The sequence below is a fragment of the Myotis yumanensis genome, unplaced genomic scaffold (assembly GCF_028538775.1).
Source record: "Myotis yumanensis isolate MYYU_CA2020_CCGP unplaced genomic scaffold, mMyoYum1.0.hap1 SCAF_20, whole genome shotgun sequence".
In the NCBI taxonomy this organism is placed as follows: domain Eukaryota; kingdom Metazoa; phylum Chordata; class Mammalia; order Chiroptera; family Vespertilionidae; genus Myotis; species Myotis yumanensis.
In genome coordinates this window covers 8,320,389-8,343,083 of record NW_027223771.1, presented here as the reverse complement: position 1 = coordinate 8,343,083, position 22,695 = coordinate 8,320,389, and the positions used below count along the sequence as shown (strand labels likewise).

The window sequence follows — 22,695 nt, the reverse complement described above, 5'->3', positions numbered from 1 at the left end:
CCACCCCCACCCCAGCTTGCTGACTGCAGAGCTCACAGAACTGCACCTGCGTCTGAGGTCACGTCCATCGGAGGCCCGAGCGGGCGGGGGGACCTTTGGAACGATCGGATGTCATCTGGGGTGGAATCCTTTGCGCCTCAGCGCCTTCGCTGCGATCAAAGGGGATCAATACGTTAGGGCTCTCCCCCTCCGCTCCTCGGGGCCCGGAAAAAAGTGCCGCGTCGTCTTTTTTCTTCCTTCAGGAAGGTGGGGAAGAAGTGGGGGGGGGGGGGGGGGAGAGAAACATTTATGTGAGAGAAGCACATCCATGGGTGGTTTCTATCTCTCCCTCTCACTTCCTCTCTGAAACCGATAGACACACATCAGCTGGTTGCCTCAGGCACACACCCACCCTGACCCACCCTGACCGGGGCCGGGGATGGGACCTGCAACCCAGGTGGGTGCCCTTGACCGGGAATCGAACCCATGACCCTTCAGTGCCAGGGCCGGCGCTCTAACCACTGGGCAACAGAGCTACTGTTGCCCCGCTCTGTATGGACCGTACGAAAGGGTGTGGTGTCACCGAGGAGTAATCGCTCCCCCCCCACTCTCCCCTCTTCCAGCCACCCTGCCGGCCGGGCCCCCTCCCTGATCCAGTCCTCCGGCCTGCCTCACACCTGACCTGCCTGGGCAGGGAGGACCAATGAAGCTGGCTGTCCTCGTATTTGCAGGGGAAAAAAACACACACAAAAAAACAAAAAAAACTGGCTCTTCCTGTAAACACCCCAACCTGGGCCTCTCCCCCACCCGCCTTGGCGCCTGCCCCTTCCTTGTTTGGTGCCACAGCTGTTTTGTTTGTTTGTTTTGAATATATTTTTATTGATTTCAGAGAGGAAGGGGGAGGGGGAGAGAGATAGAGGCATCCGTGATGAGAGAGAATCAGTGATGGGCTGCCTCCTGCACGCCCCCTACTGGGGATGGAGCCCACAACCCGGGCACGTGCCCTGACCGGGAATCAAACCACCGACCTCCTGGCTCATAGGTCGGTGCTCAACCACCGAGCCACGCCGGCCGGGCTCTTTCCAGCAGCCAGTAAAGGGCAAGACAGAGGCCTTCGGAGAGCAGTGACCTGACATGCAGGGGTCGTCTCGTCACACACAAGGGCATGTGGCTGCTCCCGGGAGGGCCGTCCGTCCGTCCGTCCGTCCATCCCCAGGCCACATCCTTTCCCCAGGCTTCCTCGGACCCCCGCCCCCTCAGAACGGAGGGACCCCCCGGGGAGTGCGATGTGCTCAGCTGACCTCTGCCCAGTCCCCCACGCCGGACCCGCGTGCTTTCCTTGGCTCCCGCGTAGCCCTGGAGCGGACGGAGCGACTGTTCGTTCTTAGAGATTCCCGCTCGGCCGAGGGGTGGGGAGCACGCGGTTTGTTTACGGAGGAGTGTTTTGGTGTAGACCTGGCGTGACACTCGCTCAGCTGCTTCGGGGACGCGTGACCCTGAGTGGACACCCATTCACGTCTCCCAAGTGCCAGGGTGCAGGTCCAAGGGGGTGCTGCCTCTGACCTGCAGCAGGAGGACCTTCTTAGGGTCCCAGAAGGCTTTTGTGGGCTGCAGGGTTTTGTGTGGCTTTTTCGATGTTTTTATTGAATTCAGAGAGAGGGAGGGAGAGGGGGAGAGAGAGATAGAAGCATCCATGATGAGAGAGAATCCTGGACCGGCTGCCTCCTGCACGCCCCACACTGGGGATGGAGCCCGCAACCCGGGCAAGTGCCCTGACCGGGGATCGAACCGTGACCTCCTGGTTCCTAGGTCGACGCTCAACCACGGAGCCACGCCGGCCGGCCGGGCGGATGCGGGCTTTTGGAAACCGTTTGGAGGACTGTATTCACGACTGACGTCCTGTTTCTTGTCTTGCAGATCGGGAACCTGGAAAACTACTACCACTTCTATCACGGCAAGACCTTCAAGAGGTCAACCCTGAGCAGCAGAGGCCCTCACACCTTCCTGCGAATGGACCCCCAGGTACAGCCCCCGCTCCCTGGGCAGGGTGGGTGCCTAGGGTGTTGCTGGCTGTTTTGTTATTTTGTTTTTTTAATATATTTTTATTGACATCAGACAGGAAGGGAGAGGGAGAGAGAGAGAGACAGAAACATCAATGATGAGAGAGATTCACGCCCGGGTTGCGGGCTCCATCCCCAGTGTGGGGTGTGCAGGAAGCAGCCGATCAAGGATTCTCTCTCATCATTGATGTTTCTCTCTCTGTCCCTCTCCCTTCCTTTCTGAAATCAAGTAAAAAAAGCCTATCTAATAAAAGAGTAATATGCAAATTAACCATCATTCCACAACAAAGATGGTGGTGCCCATAGCAGCCGGGGCAGGACGCTGGCGGCGTCACCCCGGCAACGTGAGCCCAGCAGGCAAGCGCGCCCGCAGGCAGCACCCAGCAGGGCCTGCTTGGCCATCCCCGTGGCGTGGAGCAGGCAGGCCCCGCAGAGAGCACAGAACCATGGGGAGCGGGCCCAAGCCGTCAGTAGGACATCCCCTGAGGGCTCCCGAATTGGAGAGGGTGCAGGTCGGGCTGAGGGACCAGCACCCCACCCCGTGCACGAATTTCATGCACCAGGCCTCTAGTATTAAAATAAAAGTAAAGTGCTATATTCAGTTTGAGTGTGCGGGCAACATATTGCCAATTGTGTCCTCGAAGGAAGGAGATGAGAGTAAGAAAAGATTTCCCAGGCAAAGGCCCTGGCATTTAGGATTCCTCCAATAAACATCCCTTTTCTACAGGACTTCTTTTTTTTTTTTTTAATTGATTTCAGAGAGGAAGGAAGGAAGAAGGAGAGAGAGAGAGAAACATCAGTGATGAGAGAGAATCATGGATCGGCTGCCTCCTGCAGGCCCCGTAGTGGGGATGGAGCCCGCCACCCGGGCATGTGCCCTGACCGGGAATGGAACCGTGACCTCCTGGTTCCTAGGTCAGTGCTCAACCACTGAGCCACACCAGCCGGGCTACAGGACTTCTGGATAGACTGTTGGCAGGGCCGCTATTGGAGCATCCTTGGAGCCAATAAAGAGGAAAGAGAGAAGGAGTGGCCGGGCGTTCCACCGCTGCCTGTTGTGTCTGGCGGAGTTCAGCCCCGGAGAGCGTGATGGACAGCAGGGCCGGGCAGCCTCTGGGGAAACCGCCCGGTTTCCACGCAGACCCAGCCCCTTCGCTGTCAGTCCGACTCATCGCCACTCCTCCTCCTCGTTCTGATTAAATTCAGGCTGTTCCCCCCAAAGTGTGCACGCACTCTCACGGCTGATAGCTCAGTTTGGAAAATGAAATGTTCTTGTTGTTATTTTTCCCATTGATTTATAGAGAGAGCAGAAAAGAGAGGGGGAGAGAGAGAGAGAGAGAGAGAGCGAGAGAAACATCGATGTGAGGACACACCGATGGGTTACCTCTGGTAGGTGCCCCGACCGGGGCCGGGGATCGAGCCTGCAACCGAGGTACCTGCCCTGGACCGGAATCGAACCCAGGACCCTTCAGTCTGCGGGCTGACGCTCCAACCACTGAGCCACACCGGCCAGGGCGGCCAAGCCTTTTTTGCAACCGTGTCTCAGGTGGAGAGCTGTGTTGTTAACAGGATTACGAAAAGGCAAAGACGCTGTAAGATTATCGAGGGGCTTGGGAACGCCAAGCCGCCGGCGTGTGGGGGTGACCGAAGTGGGAATGAATGTTATGGAGCTGCGGGTAAAGGTCGGTCAAACGAACGCAGGCAGCATTTCACTGTAATGAGCTCCAGTCCCCATCGTATGTATCAAGTGCCTCGAAAAGGGATGGAATTTACAGCGCCCCCCCCCCCCGCCCCCCCCGCCTCCCAGAAGTACTGATAGCACGTCCTTTTGTCAAAATAGGAGGAGGAAGGGTTCAGACAGCTTTCGTCACCGGTTCTCCTTACATTCTTAATTCCTCTCCCTTGTTTTTTTTTTTTACCAAAATGGTAAAACATAAAATTAAATTTAAAAGGCCTTGCCCTAGCCGGTTTGGCTCAGTGGATAGAGCATTGGCCATCAGACTGAAGGGTCCCAGGTTTGATTCCCAGTCAAGGGCACATGCCCGGGTTGCTGGCTCCATCCTCACTCGGGGGAGGGCAGGGGGTAGCCGATCAATGATTCTCTTTCATCATTGATGCTTCTCTCTCCCTCTCCCTTCCTCTCTGGGAATAAAAACATGTTTCAATAAAAATATATTTTTAAAAATAAAATAAATAAAAGGCCAGTTTGCTCGAAGTACTTTCTTTTTTTTCAATTCACCTTTAAAGAGAGGAAGAGAGAGGGAGAAAGAGATAGAAACATCCATGATGAGAGGGAATTATGGATCAGCTGCCTCCCGCACCCCTCACACTGGGGATCGAGCCCACAACCCGGGCTTGTGCCCTGACCGGGAATCCGACTGTGACCTCCTGGTTCATAGGTTGAGGCTCAACTACTGAGCCATACCAGCTGGGCTCAAAGTACTTTCTTTGTGTTCGTTTTTTTTAAAAAATCCTGACCAGAGGATATTTTTTTCATTGATTTTTAGAGAGAGAGTGGAAGGAAGGCAGAAAGAGAGAGGGAGAGAGAAAGTGAGAGAAACATTGATGTGAGAGAGGCACACGGATTGGTTGCCTCATGCACGCACCCTGACCTGGGCCGGGAGTCAAACCTGCAGCCCAGGGACGTGCCCTTGAGCAGGAATGGAACTCGGGACCCTTCAGTGCGTGGGCCGAGGCGCTAACCACCGAGCACACCAGCCAGGGCTCGAAGCGCTGTGTTGCTCAGCGCCTTCCTTGGGAGTGCAGGCCCGGCTGCTCTCAGGGCCCGGGACCCGTCGCTGGGCTTTTTCCAGAGCCTGTCATTGAAGCAAACTGAAAGCATTTGTTTTTAACTTGTCCTTTGGCCAAACGACTGGAGAAGGGTGGATGTTGCAGAGGCGCCGGCCAATGGCCGCGAGGCCTCCCACATTTTTCTTAAATTACTCGTTCTGACTCCCTTCCAACCTGGCGTTGGGACGGTCCGATGTTGCTGCCCGCGTCCTCCAACCCTCACATTTCAGGGTGATGATTCTGGCTTGGCCCTGGCCCGCCCTGCAGCTCCCGGCCAGATGGATGACAGAAATAGAAAGATAAAGATGTTATTCGCCGGCTCCTCCGGGGGCCCTGGGAGCCTCCAGCCCGAGGCTTCATTGTAAATATGTTCTTATTGATTTCAGAGAGGAAGGGAGAGGCAGAGAGAGAGGGAGAGAAACGTCAATGATGAGAGAGAACCATGGATCGGCTGCCTCCTGCACGCCCCCTATTGGGGATGGAGCCCACAGCCCGGGCGTGTGCCCTGATTGGGAATCGAACCGTGACCTCCCGGTTCCTAGGTCAACACTCTAACCACTGAGCCATGCCGGCCGGGCTCCAGCCTTCATTTCAGCAATTTCCACTGAGCCTGTGTGTGTGTGTGTGTGTGTGTGTGTGTGTGTGTGAATCCTCACTCAAGGATATTTGTCCGTTATTTTTTAGAGAGAGTGGAAGGGAGGTGGGCAGAGAGAGAGAAACATCGATGTGAGAGAGACACATCTATTGGTTGCCTCCCCTACACGCCCCGACCCGGGCCAGGGCTTGAGCCCGCAACCAAGGTACACGCGCCCTTGACCGGAATGGAACCCGGGACCCTTCGGTCCACAGGCCGGCGCTCTACCCACTGAGCCACACCGGCCGGGGCTGTTTCAGCGCTTTCGTTCTCTGCGGTTGCAGCGTGTTGATTTCCAGGACAGGAGCGGGCGTGCTGTTCCCTAACCTGGGACTTTGCCCACAGAGTTTAATTGGAGCTTGGGTTCCTCCTAGTCGTGAGGCAACACGTCAGCAGGCCTTTCCCTGAACCGCAGCTGGGATGGCACCGGGCGGCTCTGTGTGCTCGCACCGGGGGACGTGCAAACGAACAAGGAGTTCCTGGCACGTCCGGGCCGGGAGGCAGAAAGTGGCCAGGCCGATCGTGGGGTCGACGAGCGGGGTCCCGGGCTGGGGGCAGCCACACCTCCACAGACACAGACAAGTTGTCGTTTTTCCAACGGGGGAACTTGACCGTGGGAGACGTCGAAGAGGACTCAGATGTTCATGGAAAACACAGCCGCCCGTAGCACCCATGCGGAAGCTGTGTACAATCAGGGGGATCATTTAAAAGAAATCCTAACACTGTGCCCGGCCTGGGTGGCTCAGTGGTTGAGCATCGCGACCTAGGAACCAGGAGGTCAGGGTTCGATTCCCGGTCAAGGGCACAGGCCCGGGTTGCGGGCTCCGTCCCCAGTAGGGGGCGTGCGGGAGGCGGCCGATCCATGATTCTCTCTCGTCATGGGTGTTTCTCTCTGTCTCTCTCTCTCCCTTCCTCTCTGAAATCAATACACATATATTTAATAAATAAATAAATTAGTTAATTAAATATATCGTCACTGAGTTTCCCCCCCCCCCCAAACAGGTGAAATGGCTCCAGCAACAGGAAGTCAAACGCAGGGTGAAGAGGCTGGTGCGCAGCGAACCCCAGTCCCTTTACTTCAACGACCCCATTTGGCCCAACATGTGGTACCTGGTGAGTGCGCCTTCGCCGGGGCCCTGCTCCCGGGATGGGTTCGTTTCCCCCAGCGAAGCTGAATTCGCACAGTGACTGCAGAAAGACAGCCTTCACCTCGAGCGGAAAGCACTTCTTTCACGCTGGGCTGGGCGGCCCAAGCTTTCTTGTGAATTTTTATTATACTAGGGCAGCGGTCGCCAACCGGTGGTCCGTGAGGTCTGAAAGGTTGGCGACCGCTGTCCTAGAGGCCCGGTGCATGACATTTGTGCACTCGGGGCGGGGGGAGGGTCCCTCAGCCTGGCCTGCACCCTTTCACAGTCTCGGAGCCCTTGGGGGATGTCCGACTGACAGCTTAGGCCCGGGGAATGGGCCTAAGCTGCCAATTGGACGTCCTTAGCGCTGCCATGGAGGCGGGAGAGGCTCCTGCCACCGCCGCTGTGCTCACCAGCCAGGAGCCCAGCTCAGGGCTTCTGGCTGATGGTGCTCCCCGTGTGGGAGCACACTGAGCACCAGGGGGCAGACGCTCAATGCAGGAGCTGCCCCCTGGTGGTCAGTGAGCGTCATAGCGACCGGTCGTTCTGCTGTTTGGTCGATTTGCATATTACCCTTTTATTATATAGGATGGTTTTATTTTTATTTCAGAGAGGAAAGGAGAGGGAGAGAGGGAGACACCAATGATGAGCGAGAATCATGGATCGGCTGCCTCCCGCACGCCCCCTACTTCGGATCGAGCGCACAACCCGGGCATGTGCCCTTGACTAGCATCGAACTCAGGACCCTTTGGTCCACTGAGCCAAACCAGCTAGATGTGAATTCTTTTTGAAATGATACAAAAGTCCCTGCGGGGCCCATTGAACAGGGAAGCAATGGGATGGCAGCTGTAGGGCTGATTCGGTGGAGATGCCGAGCCCTGGACAGAGGCCCCGAAGAAAGACAATGCCCTAGGGCAGTGGTTGGCAAACTGCGGCTCGGCAAACCGCGACTCGCGAGCCACACGCGGCTCTTTGGCCCCTTGAGTGTGGCTCTTGCACAAAATACCGGCTCTTCCACAAAATACCTACCTCTGCGCATGGGCCACGAGGTTTCCATCGCACTGTACGTGCGCGCCCGCACGTGGTATTTTGTGGAAGAGCCACACTCAAGGGGCCAAAGAGCCGCCTGTGGCTCGCGAGCCGCGGTTTGCTGACCACAGTTCTAGGCTATCAGGGGCGCCAGAGTGCTTCCTCAGACCTGACTCTAGGGGGCGCCAGAGAGCATTTCCTCTGACCTGCCTGGGGCACCTCTGCTGGGTCTGGCTTTGTGTCCGTCCAGGGTCAGGACTGTCCGTGTGTCTCTCTGCGCAGCACTGCGGGGACAAGCACAGCCGCTGCCGCTCGGAGATGAACGTGCAGGCGGCGTGGAAGAGAGGCTACACGGGGAAGAACGTGGTGGTCACCATCTTGGACGACGGCATCGAGAGGAACCACCCGGACCTGGCCCCCAATTACGTGAGTCTGGCCTCGGCGTTCACGTGCTCGTCATTCAGTCAGCACAGGGGACCCTTGAGCAGCACAGGTGGGGACCGCCCAGATCCCCTTATCGACGGATTGTTCCCCCCATAGATTCTGTCACCGTATGATTTTCTTTTCTTCTTTTTTTTTATTTTTCATCTAATTTTTTTGTTTTTAAAGTCTATTGCTGACCGAGTATTTTTTTATTTTTTAAATATTTTTATTGATGTCAGAGAGGAAGAGAGAGCGAGAGAGACATCATTGATGAGAGAGAATCATGGATCGGCTGCCTATTGTGCGCCCCGTGCTGGGGTTGAGCCTGCAACCCGGGCATGTGCCCCGACTGGGAATCGAAGTTTGACCTCCTGGTTCATAGGTTGATGCGCAACCACTGAGCCACGCCGGCCAGGACTCATAGCTCAGTTTTGAAAGTGAAATGTATTTTTGTAAACACTGCCTTTATCGTTACTCAAAGTACGTGCATACGTTTTTTTTGGATACCCTAAATGAAGATGATGCACTATGGATTTGTACATCTGAAACCTATGTAATTTTATTGACCAACTAGAGGCCCGATGCATGAAACTCGTGCACTAGGTGGATCCCTTAACCCGGCCTGCGCCCTCTCACAATCTGGGACCCCTCGGGGGATGTCCGCCTGCCAGCTTAGGCCCAATCCCCCTAGGCCTAAGCTGGCAGTCAGACATCCCTCTCGAAGTCCAGGACCCCTCGCTCCTTACCGCCCGCCTACAGCGGAGGCAGGAGAGGCTCCTGCCACCACCGCTGTGCTCCTCAGCTCTGAGCCCGGCTTCTGGCTGAGCGGCGCTCCCCCTGTGGGAGCACACTGACCACCAGGGGGCAGCTCCTGCTTTGAGCGTCTGCCCCTTGGTGGTCAGTGTGCATCATAGCAACCGGTCATTCTGGCCGTAACGGTCACTTGGGCTTTTATTATATAGATGTCACCCCAATAAACTCAATTTTTAAAAAAATGAAACATAGATAAGGTGACAGTCACAGGGACGGAGTACCAAGTGCCTTTTTTTCTCTGTTTTCCAATGGAGGCGTCATAATGCTTGGGGCAGGCTTGCTCTCTCCGTGCCTCCCCTCTCCGCTCACTAAGATCTCATTCCGTAGGATTCCTACGCAAGTTACGACGTCAACGGAAATGATTACGATCCAACGCCACGCTACGATGCCAGCAACGAAAACAAGTACGTCCCTCGGTCCCTCTTTCCTGCCGTCCCCGCCCCTTGAAATGGCCCGCAGAAGGGCCCGGCCGGCGTGGCTCAGTGCTTGAGTGTCAGCCTGTGAACCAGGAGGTCAGGGTGCGATTCCCGGTCAGGGCACATGCCCGGGTTTGCAGGCTCCGTCCCCAGTAGGGGGCATGCAGGAGGCAGCCAGTCCATGAGTCTCTCTCATCATGGATGTTTCTCTCTCTCTCTTTCCCTCTCCCATCCTCTCCGAAATCAATAAGAAATATATTTTTAAAAAATACACACAACAAGGTTGTCACCGTCTCTTTGCTGGTGAAGGGGGCGGCCTCAGGAGGCGTCAGGTGACTTGGGCGCCGTCCATGGCAGCCCCGGGTTGGAGTTCAGTTGCTCAGACCTGCTCCTGGGACTTGCCGGGCTGTGTCCTGCTTGTCCTCTCTCTGTCAGGGTGTCCCGCGCCTGAGCTTTCCGCGTCGTTCTTCCAAAAATATTTCCAGGAGAAGAACAAAAGCCCTTTCTCTCTTCCCCACTGTTGACCAGACGTCCGTTGGCCAGGATGCGTCCTACCCACGTCCCCTTTCCCTTGGAGGGTGATTCGACTCCCAGGGGCAGAGGCCAGTGCCCACATGGGACTGCGCGGGGAGGTTTGGCAGCTCCGGGAACCTGCAGAGACTCGGCCTTGCACTGGGGGGGGTGGGGGGTGGAGAGTGGAGAACTGCTGTCCCTGCCGCACATCCCCAGGTGCCCTTCCCGCTCAGCAGGGAGCCCGCCTGGGGTGCAGGGCGCCTCGATTCCCAGCCTCACATCCGCAGGGCACAGAGGCATGACCCAGAAACCGCCACCGCCTGACCTTTGCCGGGCAGGACTCATCCGGGGCCAGACAGACCCTGAGCTGCCTGACCCCTTGAGCCGCCGGGTAGGCGTGGGGCTGAGGATGGAGGGCTGGGGTCCAGGGCACGCAGGCCGCGGGCTGTTTTTAGAGGCGGGTTTAGATGGACATCCCTGGTTCTCGTCCCCTGGGGACGCTTCTCAAAGAGGCGCTGTTCTCGCGGGAGGAATTGAGCGGCCGGCACAGTGGCTGATGGGGTCATTGTGGGGAGGAGGGGGAGCAGTTTGTTTTTCTGGCGATTTCTTCCCAGTTCCTCCGCTGGGGTGGGGCAGTCCACGGGGAGTGGGAAGGACAGGAGGGCTGTGTGGGGTGAGCGTGGGGGTGGCAGGTACACCAGGCACGAGGCATACTAAGTCCTCTTTTTTTTAAAAAAATTTTTTTTGTTAATCCTCACCCAAGGATATTTTTTCATTGACTTTTAGAGAGAGTGGGAAAGAGGGAGGAAAGGAGGTAGAGATAGAGAGAGGGAGAGAGAGAGAGAGACAGACAGACAGAGACAGACATCAGTGGGTTGTCTCCTGCCCGGACCAGTGTCGGGGATCAAGCCTGGAATCCTTCAGGCTGATGCTATATGCACTGAGCCAAGCCGGCTAGGTCCATATGTCCTCCTTTTTTTTTTTTCCCTTAAATATATTTTTACTGATTTCAGAGAGGGAGAGGGAGAGAGAGAAACATCAATAAGAAGAGAGAGAATCATGGGTCGGCTGCCTCCTGCACGCCCTGTACTGGGGATGGAGCCCACCACCCGTGCCTGTGCCCTGACCATCGTGACCTCCTGGTTTATAGGTAGATGCCTAACCACTAAGCCACCCTGGCCAGGGCCATGTGTTCTCACTGTGTTCTTCCTTCCATCCTATGGGTGCCAGGCAGTGTGGTGTTAGAGGAATGCAGAGTTTGGGAGGATGGGAGCGGGGACCGGGGGAGGAGCAGCCCACTCCGATATGGGGTAAAGGAAGATACGACCCCTGAGCCATTTCCAAGGTCACGGGCGGGCCTTGTCGCCAGCAGGGGCTGTGCCCGGGGCTGTGCCAGGGCTAGCAATGCACCAGATTCCCCCAAATTGCTGGCCGAGTCCTCACTGCCTCGCCTTTGGTTTCAGGCACGGCACGCGATGCGCAGGCGAAGTGGCTGCCTCCGCCAACAACTCCTACTGCATCGTGGGCATCGCGTACAACGCGAAGATCGGAGGTAAGGCCGGGGTGGGGGGCTGGGAGCTTCCGGGCAGGGCAGGGGGCCAGGGCGTCCCATTCTGGGGGTCTCGGCAGCTTCACCTTCGTCGGCCTCGGCTGGGCCCACGCGCTGATGGCGCGGAGCGAGCGGGTGCGAGCAGGGCTGGTGCTGTCAGTGCCCCGATCGCCCCTCAGGAGCAGGGGGAGGTGGAGAAGCCTTCAGGGGCAACCGGAGCAGGCAGCTGCCGCTCGCACCACTGACAGCCTCAAGGGATCTGGGCTGGTGCCGGCAGCCGGTGCAAGTGCCTGGTGGGACTGTGGCGCGAGGGAGCAAAGAATTTTCAGTGACCACCGGAGGCTGGCCCCGATGACAGCGACTGGCGCCCCACCTTGGTCTGGCACCCCCACTCACCCGCTCCACCATCCCACTGCGGCCCATGCCCGCCACGTTCGGGGCTCGGCCGCCTGCTGCCAACACCCTCCATGTTCCCCACACGCCCCCTGGTGGTCAGCGCACGACATGGCGACTGGTTGTTTGGTTGTTCTGCTGTTCGGTCTATTTGCATATTAGGGTTTTCTATAGAGAGATAGATGATTATTATTTTATTGATTTGTTTGTTAATCCTCACCTGAGGATATTTTTCCATTTATTTTTTAGAGAGAGGGAAGGAGAGGGAGAGACAGAGAGAGAAAGGTCAGTGTGAGAGACAGACATTGATGGGTTGCCTCCCACTTGTGTCCAGACCAGGGCTGGGGATCGAACCTGCAACCGAGGTATGTGCCCTTGACCGGAATCAAACCCGGGACCCTTCAGTCCGTAGGCTGACGCTCTACCCACTGAGCTAAACAGGCTAGGGCAGAAATGACCTGTTTTAAGGAGAGTTTTCATTATGGTTCATTTAGGAATGGTAAGCCCAGCAGACCAGGAAGCAAGAGCATTGCACAGTTTGTTCCCCCGGAGTTCTCCAGGCGGGGCCACACCGCACACACACGGACACACACACACACACACACACACACACACACACACACGGCAACACAGGGTCAGGCAGGAGGCGGGGGGTAGCGGGGGGTGTGTGTGTGGGGGGGCGACTCATGCTCCTGAAGTCTCACTATGGTTTCTGCAGGAAGGAACAGGCCCGGCAGGTTCTGCAGGTTTAAGATTGGCCGGTTGGAAGGTTGGAATAATTTCCCGGCTCTGGGTGTAGGGGCTCTGGGTGTAGGATGTAGGAGCCCATGAGGCAGGTGGTTGGGCGTGGCCTCGAAAGGAACCCACGTAGGACACGGAAGTCTCTAGGAATTGGCCGATTGGAGGGGGGCGGGGAGGGGAGGGGGTGCCGGTCCCTCCAGACTCGGCCAGGCCCCGCATGTCAAGGCATTTGAATCCCGACAGGAAAAGGCGTGGTTGCCCGAGTCGTTTGCCCAGATTATTACTGTACCTGATCCTTCGGGGTAAATGGGCCTTTCTCTCCTGTGTTCCTTCCCTTTGGCGTTTCCAGGGAGCCATCCTCGGCGTTTCCTGCTAATCTTGGAACGGCGGGTTTCTACGGGAAATATTTACCTTTGCTTTGCGGGCGACCTGGCAGCGTCGCGGAAACGAGATGGCTCATTAAACCCTAAATACATGAGGCTTTCTTTCTCATCCATCACTCGCCCTTTCCCCCGTCACACCCCCGCCCCCCCCATCAAGGCATTGGGAGGGGTGTCGGGAAATCGGTCTGGTCTGTCTTCTGGCATCTTGTTCTTCTTGTTCAGAAACAGGCATTCCCGCCCCAGCCGGTTTGGCTCAGTGGATAGAGCGTCGGCCTGCGGACCAAAGGGTCCCAGGTTCGATTCCGGCCGGGGACACGTGCCCGGGTTGTGGGCTCCATCCCCCTCAGTGGGGGGTGTGCAGGAGGCAGCCAATCAGTGATTCTCATCATTGATGTTTATCTCTCTCTCCCTCTCCCTTCCTCTCTGAAACCAACAAAAAAATATTTTTTAAAAAAATAGACATTCCTGCCCGGCCGCCGTGGCTCGGTGGTTGAGCACGGACCTGGGAACCAGGAGGTCATGGTTCGATTCCCAGTCAGGGCACATGCCCGGGTTGCAGGCTCCATCCCCAGTGTGGGGTGTGCAGGAGGCAGCCGATCCATGATTCTCTCTGATCATGGATGTTTCTGTCTCTCTCTCCCTCTCCCTTCCTCTCTGAAATCAGTAAAAATATATTTTTAAAAAAGCGAAGAAAACCAAAATGATGCCGGACGAGCTCCCCAGCTGTTTGGGGCTCCCCCGGCCGCGTCCCTGCTCCCGGGCCCAGCGTCTGGGGGACTCGCGCGCACCCGGCCCTCTGTGCTTCCAGGCATCCGCATGCTGGACGGAGACGTGACCGACGTGGTGGAGGCCAAGTCGCTGGGCGTCCGGCCCAACTACATCGACATTTACAGCGCGAGCTGGGGGCCCGACGACGACGGGAAGACGGTGGACGGGCCCGGCCGGCTGGCCAAGCAGGCCTTCGAGTACGGCATTAAAAAGGTGTGAGTAACCCAGGGCTGCCGGACGCTCTCGGGGGGCACGGGGGGCACCCCAAGATGGATTCAGCCCTGGCCGATCTGGCTCAGTGGATAGAGCATCGCGGCCTGCGGCCCGAAGGGTCCCGGGTTCGATTCCCGGTCAAGGGCACATGCCCGGGTTGCAGGCTCGATCCCCAGTAGGGGGGCGTGCAGGAGGCAGCCGATCAGTGATTCTCTCTCATCATGGGTGTTTCTCCCTCTCTCTCTTCCTCTCTGAAATCAGTCAATAAACATAGATACATATAAATGTGCTTTTTGTTTGTGAAAAATAAACTTACCACATGACACCTTGTTCCTAACCACGTTCGAATTCTGTAAAATTCAGAATACTTGTGTCATGCGTGTAAACTAGTTTGATACAGCGTGTTGTATGTTGCAGGCTTTCTTTTCCCCTTGAAAATTCTAAGGCTCTCCTACTCCTTCCCCGTGGCTGCAGTGAGGGCACCGCAAGCAGCGAGTGTGCGAGTTTTAAACAAGAAAATAGACGGAATCAGGTTTTATTAGCATGAAACCATCCAGCTTTAAAATCAGAGCAGCAGCAACAAAAAAAGTCAGGACAAAATATCTGAACTGGAGGCCACACCTTTTTAAGGTAGCTACCATTCATGCTTCCTAGTCTTTTTTTTTTTTGGTCTTTTAAAGATTTTTATTGATTTCAGAGACGAAGGGAGAGGGAGAGAGAGGTAGGGACATCGATGATGAGAGAGAATCGCAGATCGGCTGCCTCCTGCAGGCCCCACACTGGGGATGGAGCCCACAACTCGGGCCTGTGCCCTTGACCGGGAATCGAACCGTGACCTCCTGGTTCGTAGGTCGACGCTCAGCCACTGAGCCACGCTGGCCGGGCCATGCTTTTTCATCTGAAAGCATGCTCACACATCAGTAACACCAACAGGAGAAAGAAAACACTGCCTGGGACAATCATTGTCGTTTGTTGAACCAAACAGGTTTATAGTCAATGGCCACGTATTTAATTACTATCAAACAGCAGCTCTCATAGCAGTCAAGTCCTCGGTGGAAAATAAAAACAAGCTTATAAGTTGGAAATTCATCTTTGTTCGGTTTTGAAACCTTTCTGGGAAAACTGTGTGGTTTTTTTGTACTTTAAAAAAAAACCCAAGCAATACAGTCGGGGTCAGAAAACACTGATTCATGTAGAAAATGAATCAACCCCCTGATAAGATACGAGGGGGGAAGGTGTACCAAAATAATCTCATTTCGAGTCTCAGTTATTTTGTTCAAAGAAACTCCGATGACGAGAGAGAGAATCACGAACCGGCTGCCTCCTGCACGCCCCCCACTGGGGATGGAGCCTGCAACCCGGGCCTGTGCCCTTGACCGGGAATCGAACCGTGACCTCCTGGTTCCTAGGTCGACGCTCCACCACTGAGCCACGCCGGCCGGGCAGGAAGTCTTGGTCTTGCTTGCTCCCCCTCCCTGCCAGCAGGCAGCGCGAGACGCGTAGAATTTGGGGGGTGGCACCTCCCCAGGGACTAAACAGAGCAGACCTCTGGGTGCTGGGCCTCCAGTGACAGGCTCCTCCCGGAGGTCCGTCCCAGTGGCTCTGAGTCGCTGTGAGTCAGAAAGGCGGGGGGAGGAGGGGGCTGGCGGGGACCCAGCTATAACAAGCAGGGTGGCGAGGCGGGTTTCAGGGCGAGGACAGCTTCTTGGAACAGACGTGGGGCTGTGGTCAGCGTCCCCGTGGCCCTGGGTGGCCCAGCAAGCCCCAGCGCCTGGTGACGCTGGCAGGGGTTCGGGCAGGAGACCCAGGCAGCCTGATGCCTCTGGCTTGTCCTATTGGAGAGAGGAGAGAGGGGCGGGGTGGAGGGCGGGGGTCGAGGGGACAGGGGCCAGGCCCTTTTATTTATTCGTTTTAAAATATATTCTTACTGATTTCAGAGGGAGGGGAGAGGGAGAGAGAAACATCAGGGATGAGAGAGCATCATGGATCGGCTGCCTCCTGCACGCCCCCTACTGGAACCACCCCCCCATCGGGCATGTGCCCTTGACCGGGAATAGAACTGTGACCTCTTGGTTCATGGGTCAGTGGTGCTGAGGGTCGATGATGCTCAACCACGGAGCCACGCCGGCCGGGCTCTATTCATTTTCCTATGTGTTGGGGGGCGGGGGAGAGTACTTATCTCTTAGAACAGTGGTTCTCAACCTTCTGGCCCTTTCAATACAGTTCCTCATGTTGTGCCCCAACCGTAAAATTATTTTCGTGGCTACTTCATCACTGTCATGTTGCTACTGTGATGAATCGTCATGTCAATATCTGATAGGCAGGATGGTCTCAGGCGGCCCCTGTGAAAGGGTCGTTCGACCGCCAAAGGGGTGGCGACCCACAGGTTGAGAACCGCTGTCTTAGAATGTCCCCAACCCAGGGACCCTCCTTCCAGGGCTCAGGCCTCCCCCCACCCCCCCTGAGTCCTTCACCGCCCGACCCGGTGCGGGCCGAGCCCAGCCCCGCCGGAAGACCCAGGCGTGTCCGTGTCACGCGGCTGCTGCCCTCCAGGCCCATAAACCCGTCTCATCTCCCCGGGACTCCGCTCCGCCACCCTCTCCATCACCCGGCGCCCCCTCCTGATGACAGGCGGCGCCTCCCCAAAACCGAGCTAATTTTAAGCTGTAAATGAGGGCCGGCGCTTCCCCCGGGGGAGCCGTGGATGCCGCCCGTCTGTCATTCCTATGAGATGATGTCGGACCATCTGAGATCTCGGGCCCTGGCCGTCGTGGCTCTGTGGTTAGAGCGTCGGCCCGCGCGCCCCGAAAGGGCCCCGGGTTCTTTGCCCGGTCACGGGCCTGTGACCTCGGCGGGCTGCAGGTCTGAGCCCCAGCCCTGGAGACGTACGAGGGGTTTTGTTGTTTGAAACTCAATAGGAAACAAAACCCCGTTTTGTGCCAGATGGTCCCGTGACCCTGGGCCCGTGAAATCTCCGACAGTCACCTCCTCCTCCTTTTATCTTGTCCTCAGGATTTCACGGGTGGCAAGTCCAGCGAACTCATGAGAAACAGTGCCAGCTTAGAGAATTTATTTTTTTTGTAATTAAAACAAATTTTTTTTTGAAATATGTTTTTATTGATTCCGGAGAGGAAGGGAGTGAGAGAGAAACATCCATGATGAGAGCGAATCATGGATTGTCCGCCTCCTGCACGCCCCCTCCTGGGGATGGAGCCTGCAGCCCTGGCAAGTGCCCTGACGGGGATCGAACCCTGACCTCCAGGCTCGTCGTCGGTGGACACTCAACCACCCAGCCACGCCGGCCGGCCGGATTGCAGGATGGTGTTGACAGTTTTCTCTCTAAATTGGCCCGTCGTCGGGCCTAAGTATCAATTTCCTGCCGCGTGTTTGGAAAGCAGGGTCTCTGGCAAGGACGCCGGAGCTACCAGCCCCGTGGGCCCAGTTTCCTGCGGAGACGGGGCTGGCCGTGCCCACCCGCAGGCCCGCCCCCTTGCACCAACCGGGTCTCCGGTGAGCTGCTCTAGAGCCGCCGCCTGGGCTGGCATGAGCCCGCGGATTTGGTGCCAAATCATGGGTCTTGTGGGCGTGGGGTAGACCAGGAAGCCACCTGCACCTGCCGCCGTCTCTCAAAGACTCGCTTTCATGGGCTCGTCCTCAGACACGGGCTCTACGCACGTGGGAAGCCACTGGCCTGGGCTGGCGTCCACGCCCTGACCACTTCCACGCTGACGGGCACTCGGCACCCTCTGCACCCAGGGATCCCGGTGGCATCTCTCTCGTCAGATGTAGCTCGCTCTCCAACAGGTGTTCTTCTGGCCCGGCCGGCGTGGCTCAGTGGTTGAGCATCGGCCTAGGAACCAGGAGGTCACGGTTCGATTCCCCATCAGGGCACAGGTTTGGGTTGTGGGCTCCATCCCCAGTAGGGGGCGTGCAGGAGGCAGCCGATCCATGATTCTCTCTCAGCATAGCTGTTTCTCTCTCTCTTTCTCTCTCTCTCCCTTTCTCTCTTTCTAAAATCAATAAAAACATTTTTTTTTAAAAAAAAAAGAAAGAACAGAGTAGTCCTTTTGAGCCTTGTCCTCGGGCTCAACCCTGTGAATCAAAACAGAGCCCTCTGTTAAAATCAAGCCACGGCCCTGAGCGGTGTGGCTCAGTGGATAGAGCGTCAGCTTGCGGACTCAAGGGTCCCAGGTTCGATTCCGGTCAAGGGCATGTACCTTGGTTGTGGGCACATCCCCAGTAGGGGGTGTGTAGGAGGCAGCTGATCGATGTTTCTCTCTCATCCATGTTTCTAACTCTCTATCCCTCTCCCTTCCTCTCTGTAAAAAAATCAATAAAATATATTTAAAAAAAAAATTAAACCATGCCTGCCCAGCCGGAGTGGCTCAGTTGGTTGAGCATCATCCTGTGCATGAAAGGTTGCTAGTTCGATCCCAGTTAGGGCACATGCCTGGGTTGTGGGCTCGATCCCCTGTAGGCCATGTACAGAAGGCAGCTGATCGATGTTTCTCTCTCACATTGTTGTTTCTCTCTCTCTCTCTCTCTCTCTCTCTTCTCTAAGCATGTCCCCGGGTGAGAATTTTTAAAAAATATTTTTTTATTGATTTCAGAGAGGAAGGGGGAGAGAGAGAGAGGAAGAAAGAAACATCAATGATGAGAGAGAATCATGGATCGGCTGCCTCCTGCACGCCCCACACTGGGGATGGAGCCCACAACCCAGGCCTGTGCCCTGCTGGGGAATCGAACCCTGACCTCATGGGTCATAGGTCCACGCTCAACCACTGAGCCACGTCGGCTGGGACTCGGGTGAGAATCAAAAAAATAAAATCGAGCCACGTCTCCAGTGGCATCCGGATGGTCCGAACACATCGCTCCCGGCCCCTTGGAAGGGACCTTGGGAAAGCGGGGCCCCGGGCCTCTGTGCCAGGCCCGCCCTGCCCGGCTCCGGCTGCGGGCTGACAGACGGCTGTTCTTCCCCTCCAGGGCCGGCAGGGCTTGGGCTCCATCTTCGTCTGGGCCTCGGGGAACGGCGGGAGAGAGGGGGACTACTGCTCCTGCGACGGCTACACCAACAGCATCTACACCATCTCTGTGAGCAGCACCACGGAGAACGGCTACAAGCCCTGGTACCTGGAGGAGTGCTCGTCCACGCTGGCCACCACCTACAGCAGCGGCGCCTTCTACGAGAGGAAGATCGTGAGTGCTCTGGGGCGGGGGGGGGGGGGGCGGTCAGGGGGGGTAGATGGAACTCGGGGCGGGAGCCCCGGCCCTCTGGGGACCAGTTCCTTTTGCTCACAACAAAAAGATGAGCCCTGGCCGGTGTGGCGCAGTGGATAGAGCGTCGGTCTGCAGACTGGAGGGTCTTGGGTTTGATTCTGGTCAAGGGCGGGCACGTACCTGGGTTGCAGGTTCGATCCCTGGCCCAGGTCTGGGCGCGTGTGGGAGGCAACCAATCAGCGTGTCTCTCTCACATCCATGTTTCTCTTCTCTGTCTGTCTCTCTCTCTTTCTTCCTTCTTCTCCTCCTCCTCCTCTTTTTTCCTCCCCTTCCTCCCTCCCTTCTGCTCTCTCTAAATATCAGTGGAGCCCTAGCTGGGTTAGCTCAGTGGATCGAGCATCAGCCTGCAAACTGAAGGGTCCCGGGTTCGATTCCCTGTCAAGGGCACATGCCTGGGTTGCAGGCTCGATCCCCAGTAGGGGGTGTGCAGGAGGCAGCCAATCCATGAGTCTCTCCCATCCTTGATTTTTCTGTCGCTCTATCCCTCTCCCTTCCTCTCCGAAATCAATACAAATATATATGCTAGAGGCAGCGATTCGTGCACTGGTGGGGGCGGGGCCTGTAGGGCTTGGCCTGCTGTGGGCGTGCCTCTCATCCCGGTCAGTGAGCTGTGCTACCACCGTGGGAGCCCACTGACCACCAGAGGACAGCCCCTGTGTTGAGAGCCTGCCCCCCGGTGGTCAGTGTGCATCATAGCGACTGGTCGGCCAGTCATTCTGGTCATTCTGCTGTTCAATCACTGGGCTTTTATATATATAGTTTCTTGTATTTTTTTTTTAAAGATCTATCTTTTAAGAAAATAGAAAATAAATACAAACCCATGGAAAAATATCCTCGGGTGAGGATTCACAACAACAACAAAGATAGGTGAGCCAGGTCCAGGCCGTTGTGTGCCGGGCCGCAGGGTGCCCCACCCTCACCCATCAGCGAACTAGCTGTACACCCTCCGTCCCTTGGCAACCTTCCCCAGTCCCCGCCTGGCTAATTTTTGCACAAAATGCCCATTAAAACCCTCTCCGGCTCTCGAGGTCTAAAAATACCCTTTAAGAATGAGGTGCATTCTCACCACGGCGTCTCCGACTGGCTTTCTCAAATTCTGTGGTCGCCTGGCTTGGGAGCCAGCCCACCCGACCGGCTCGGCCTCAGCGTGCAGCGCCGAGGAAGAGAGAGAGGCTCGGTTCTCTCCTGAAAGACGGTCGGAATCCCGCTGGCCCCCCGGGGCATTCCCTTCCCAACAAAAGGACTTTCTCTGGACGCTGAGCTGAGCTGGGCGGCGGTGTGCGCCCCCTGCGCTCACATAGGCGGGCATCAGTATGATTTGTCTTTGATAAAGTCCTTGTGTTCGTTTGTCAGAGAGTCGGGATTTGCATTTGCTCCTTCCCTTCGTGCGTTCTGACTTTAACAAGAAAGAGGAGCCCTGGCTGGTTTCGCTCAGTGGCTAGAGCAGCCGTGGGCAAACTACGGCCCGTTTGAAATGAGTAAAACAAAAAAAAAAAAAGACCGTACCCTTTTATGTAATGATGTTTACTTTGAATTTATATCAGTTCACACAAACACTCCATCCGTGCTTTTGTTCCGGCCCTCCGGTCCAGCTTAAGAACCCATGGTGGCCCTCGAGTCAAAAAGTTTGCCCACCCCTGGGCTAGAGCATCAGCCCACGGACTGAAGGGTCCCGGGTTCGATTCCGGTGCCCTGGTTGCAGGCTCCATCCCCTGCCCCCGTCGAGGTGCATGCAGGGGGCAACCCATCGATGTGTCTCTCTCACATCCATGTTTCTCTCCCTCCCCCTCTCCCTTTCCCTTCCACTCTCTAAAAACCAATGGGAAAAGCATCTTCAGGTGAGGATTAAAAATAATAATAATTAGATAAATCAGGAGGGATGGGTGTTGAGTTGAGACTAATGCAGAATTCCAGTGCACAGCCATTACGTTGGGTTTCAGACATTTGAAAAACAAGATCATGTAGCCGGCCAGACATGGCTTAATTTAAAATATATATATATGTATATATATATAATGTTTATTGATTTCAGAGAGAGGGAAGGAGAGGGAGAGAGAGAGAAACATCAGTGATGAGAGAGAATCATGGATCGGCTGCCTCCTGCACGCCCCCTACTGGGGATCGAGCCTGCAACCCGGGCGTGTGCCCTTGACCGGGAATCGAACCCTGACCTCCTGGGTCATGGGCCACGCTCAGCCACTGAGCCACGCCGGCCGGGCAATGCCTTTCTTTTTGTTTTAATCTTCTCGTTCCTCCTGCTGCTCAGCCACGTCTTTACAAACGACGTGCGGGGTTATTTTTACACTTTTCGGGGGGAGCACGCAGGCCCCCTCTTTCCCCCCTTCGCTCCCTGCACGGACGGAAAGACCGGTCCCCACGGCGGCCGCCAGCTTGGCAGCGGCCAGGCCGGCTCACGAAGGTATTAATTTAAGTTATTTTTCTTTCCCAGTGGAGCACGCGCCCCCGGGACGGGCCGCCGGGTCCTGAATGGTGTTCTTTTCACCTAGGAGCCCAGCCCAGCTGCACGGGGACTGGCTGGGGTCTCGTTAAACAGACGCCCGTCCGGAGCCTGATGTGGGGGGGGCAGCGGGGGGCATGCCGGCTGGCGGGGAGCAGGGCGGGGCTGTGTCGTTGGACGCTTGGTGCCTGACCTCCTGGTTCATAGGTGGACGCTCAACCACTGAGCCACACCGGCCGGGCCACGGGGGCTCCTCTTCGTGTCTCAGCACAAACATCGTCTTCCCGCTGCCCCGCCCCCCGTCCTCACCCCGCGGTGGGCTTGTTTGTTCCTATCGAGGATGCATTTGTTACCCATGAGAGCGAAGCCCTCTAGCACCGAGTTCCAGGCACGAAGGAAAGCTTGGTTGCCCGGAACATGTCCAGCCCAGTTGGCATGGCTCGGGGGTTGAGCATTGACCTATGAACCAGGAGGGCATGGGTTCGATTCCCGGTCAGGGCACATGCCCGGGTTGCAGGCTCGATCCCCAGGAGGGGGCGTGCAGGAGGCAGCCGATCCATGATTCTCTGTCATCATGGATGTTTCTCTCTCTCTCTCGCTCTCTCTTCCTCTCCCTTCCTCTTTGAAATCAGTAAAAAATCGATTTTAAAGAATGTGTCCAGGTAGCATCTTTCTGTGTGTTTTTCTAAATGTATTTTTATTGATTTCAGAGAGGAAGGGAGAGAGAAACATCAATGATGACAGAGAACCATGGCTCGGCTGCCTCCTGCACGCCCCCTAATGGGGATTGAGCTGCAATGCAACCCGGGCATATGCCCTTGACCGGGAATCAAACCGTGACCTCCTGGTTCATAGGTCAACGCTCAACCACCGAGCCACGCCGGCCGGGCAGGACCAGCATCTTGAGGGTCCCGGCCCCGGAGTTGTCCTGGGAGCTGACCCCCCTTCTTGCCCCCCTCCCGCCAGGTCACCACGGACCTGCGCCAGCGCTGCACGGACGGGCACACGGGCACCTCGGTCTCGGCCCCGATGGTGGCGGGGATCATCGCCCTGGCGTTGGAAGCAAAGTAAGTTCCCACTCGCTTGCCCTCCTTTTTCTTTTTCAAGTTTTTGTTGTAAAAATAACACA

General features: G+C 56.5%; 1 protein-coding gene across 3 annotated transcripts in view; it reads left to right on the top strand.

The window, feature by feature from the left end:
• Nucleotides 1-22,695, top strand: part of PCSK6 (proprotein convertase subtilisin/kexin type 6) — a 52,883-nt gene that overhangs the window by 12,251 nt on the left and 17,937 nt on the right. For all 3 annotated transcript variants that reach the window (XM_070400640.1, XM_070400639.1, XM_070400641.1), the window contains exons 2-9: nucleotides 1,897-2,001; nucleotides 6,466-6,576; nucleotides 7,902-8,045; nucleotides 9,183-9,259; nucleotides 11,248-11,336; nucleotides 13,659-13,831; nucleotides 18,815-19,027; nucleotides 22,533-22,633. In XM_070400640.1, the coding sequence (XP_070256741.1) occupies nucleotides 1,897-2,001; nucleotides 6,466-6,576; nucleotides 7,902-8,045; nucleotides 9,183-9,259; nucleotides 11,248-11,336; nucleotides 13,659-13,831; nucleotides 18,815-19,027; nucleotides 22,533-22,633 (1,013 nt within the window). The remainder of the gene's footprint in view (nucleotides 1-1,896; nucleotides 2,002-6,465; nucleotides 6,577-7,901; nucleotides 8,046-9,182; nucleotides 9,260-11,247; nucleotides 11,337-13,658; nucleotides 13,832-18,814; nucleotides 19,028-22,532; nucleotides 22,634-22,695) is intronic.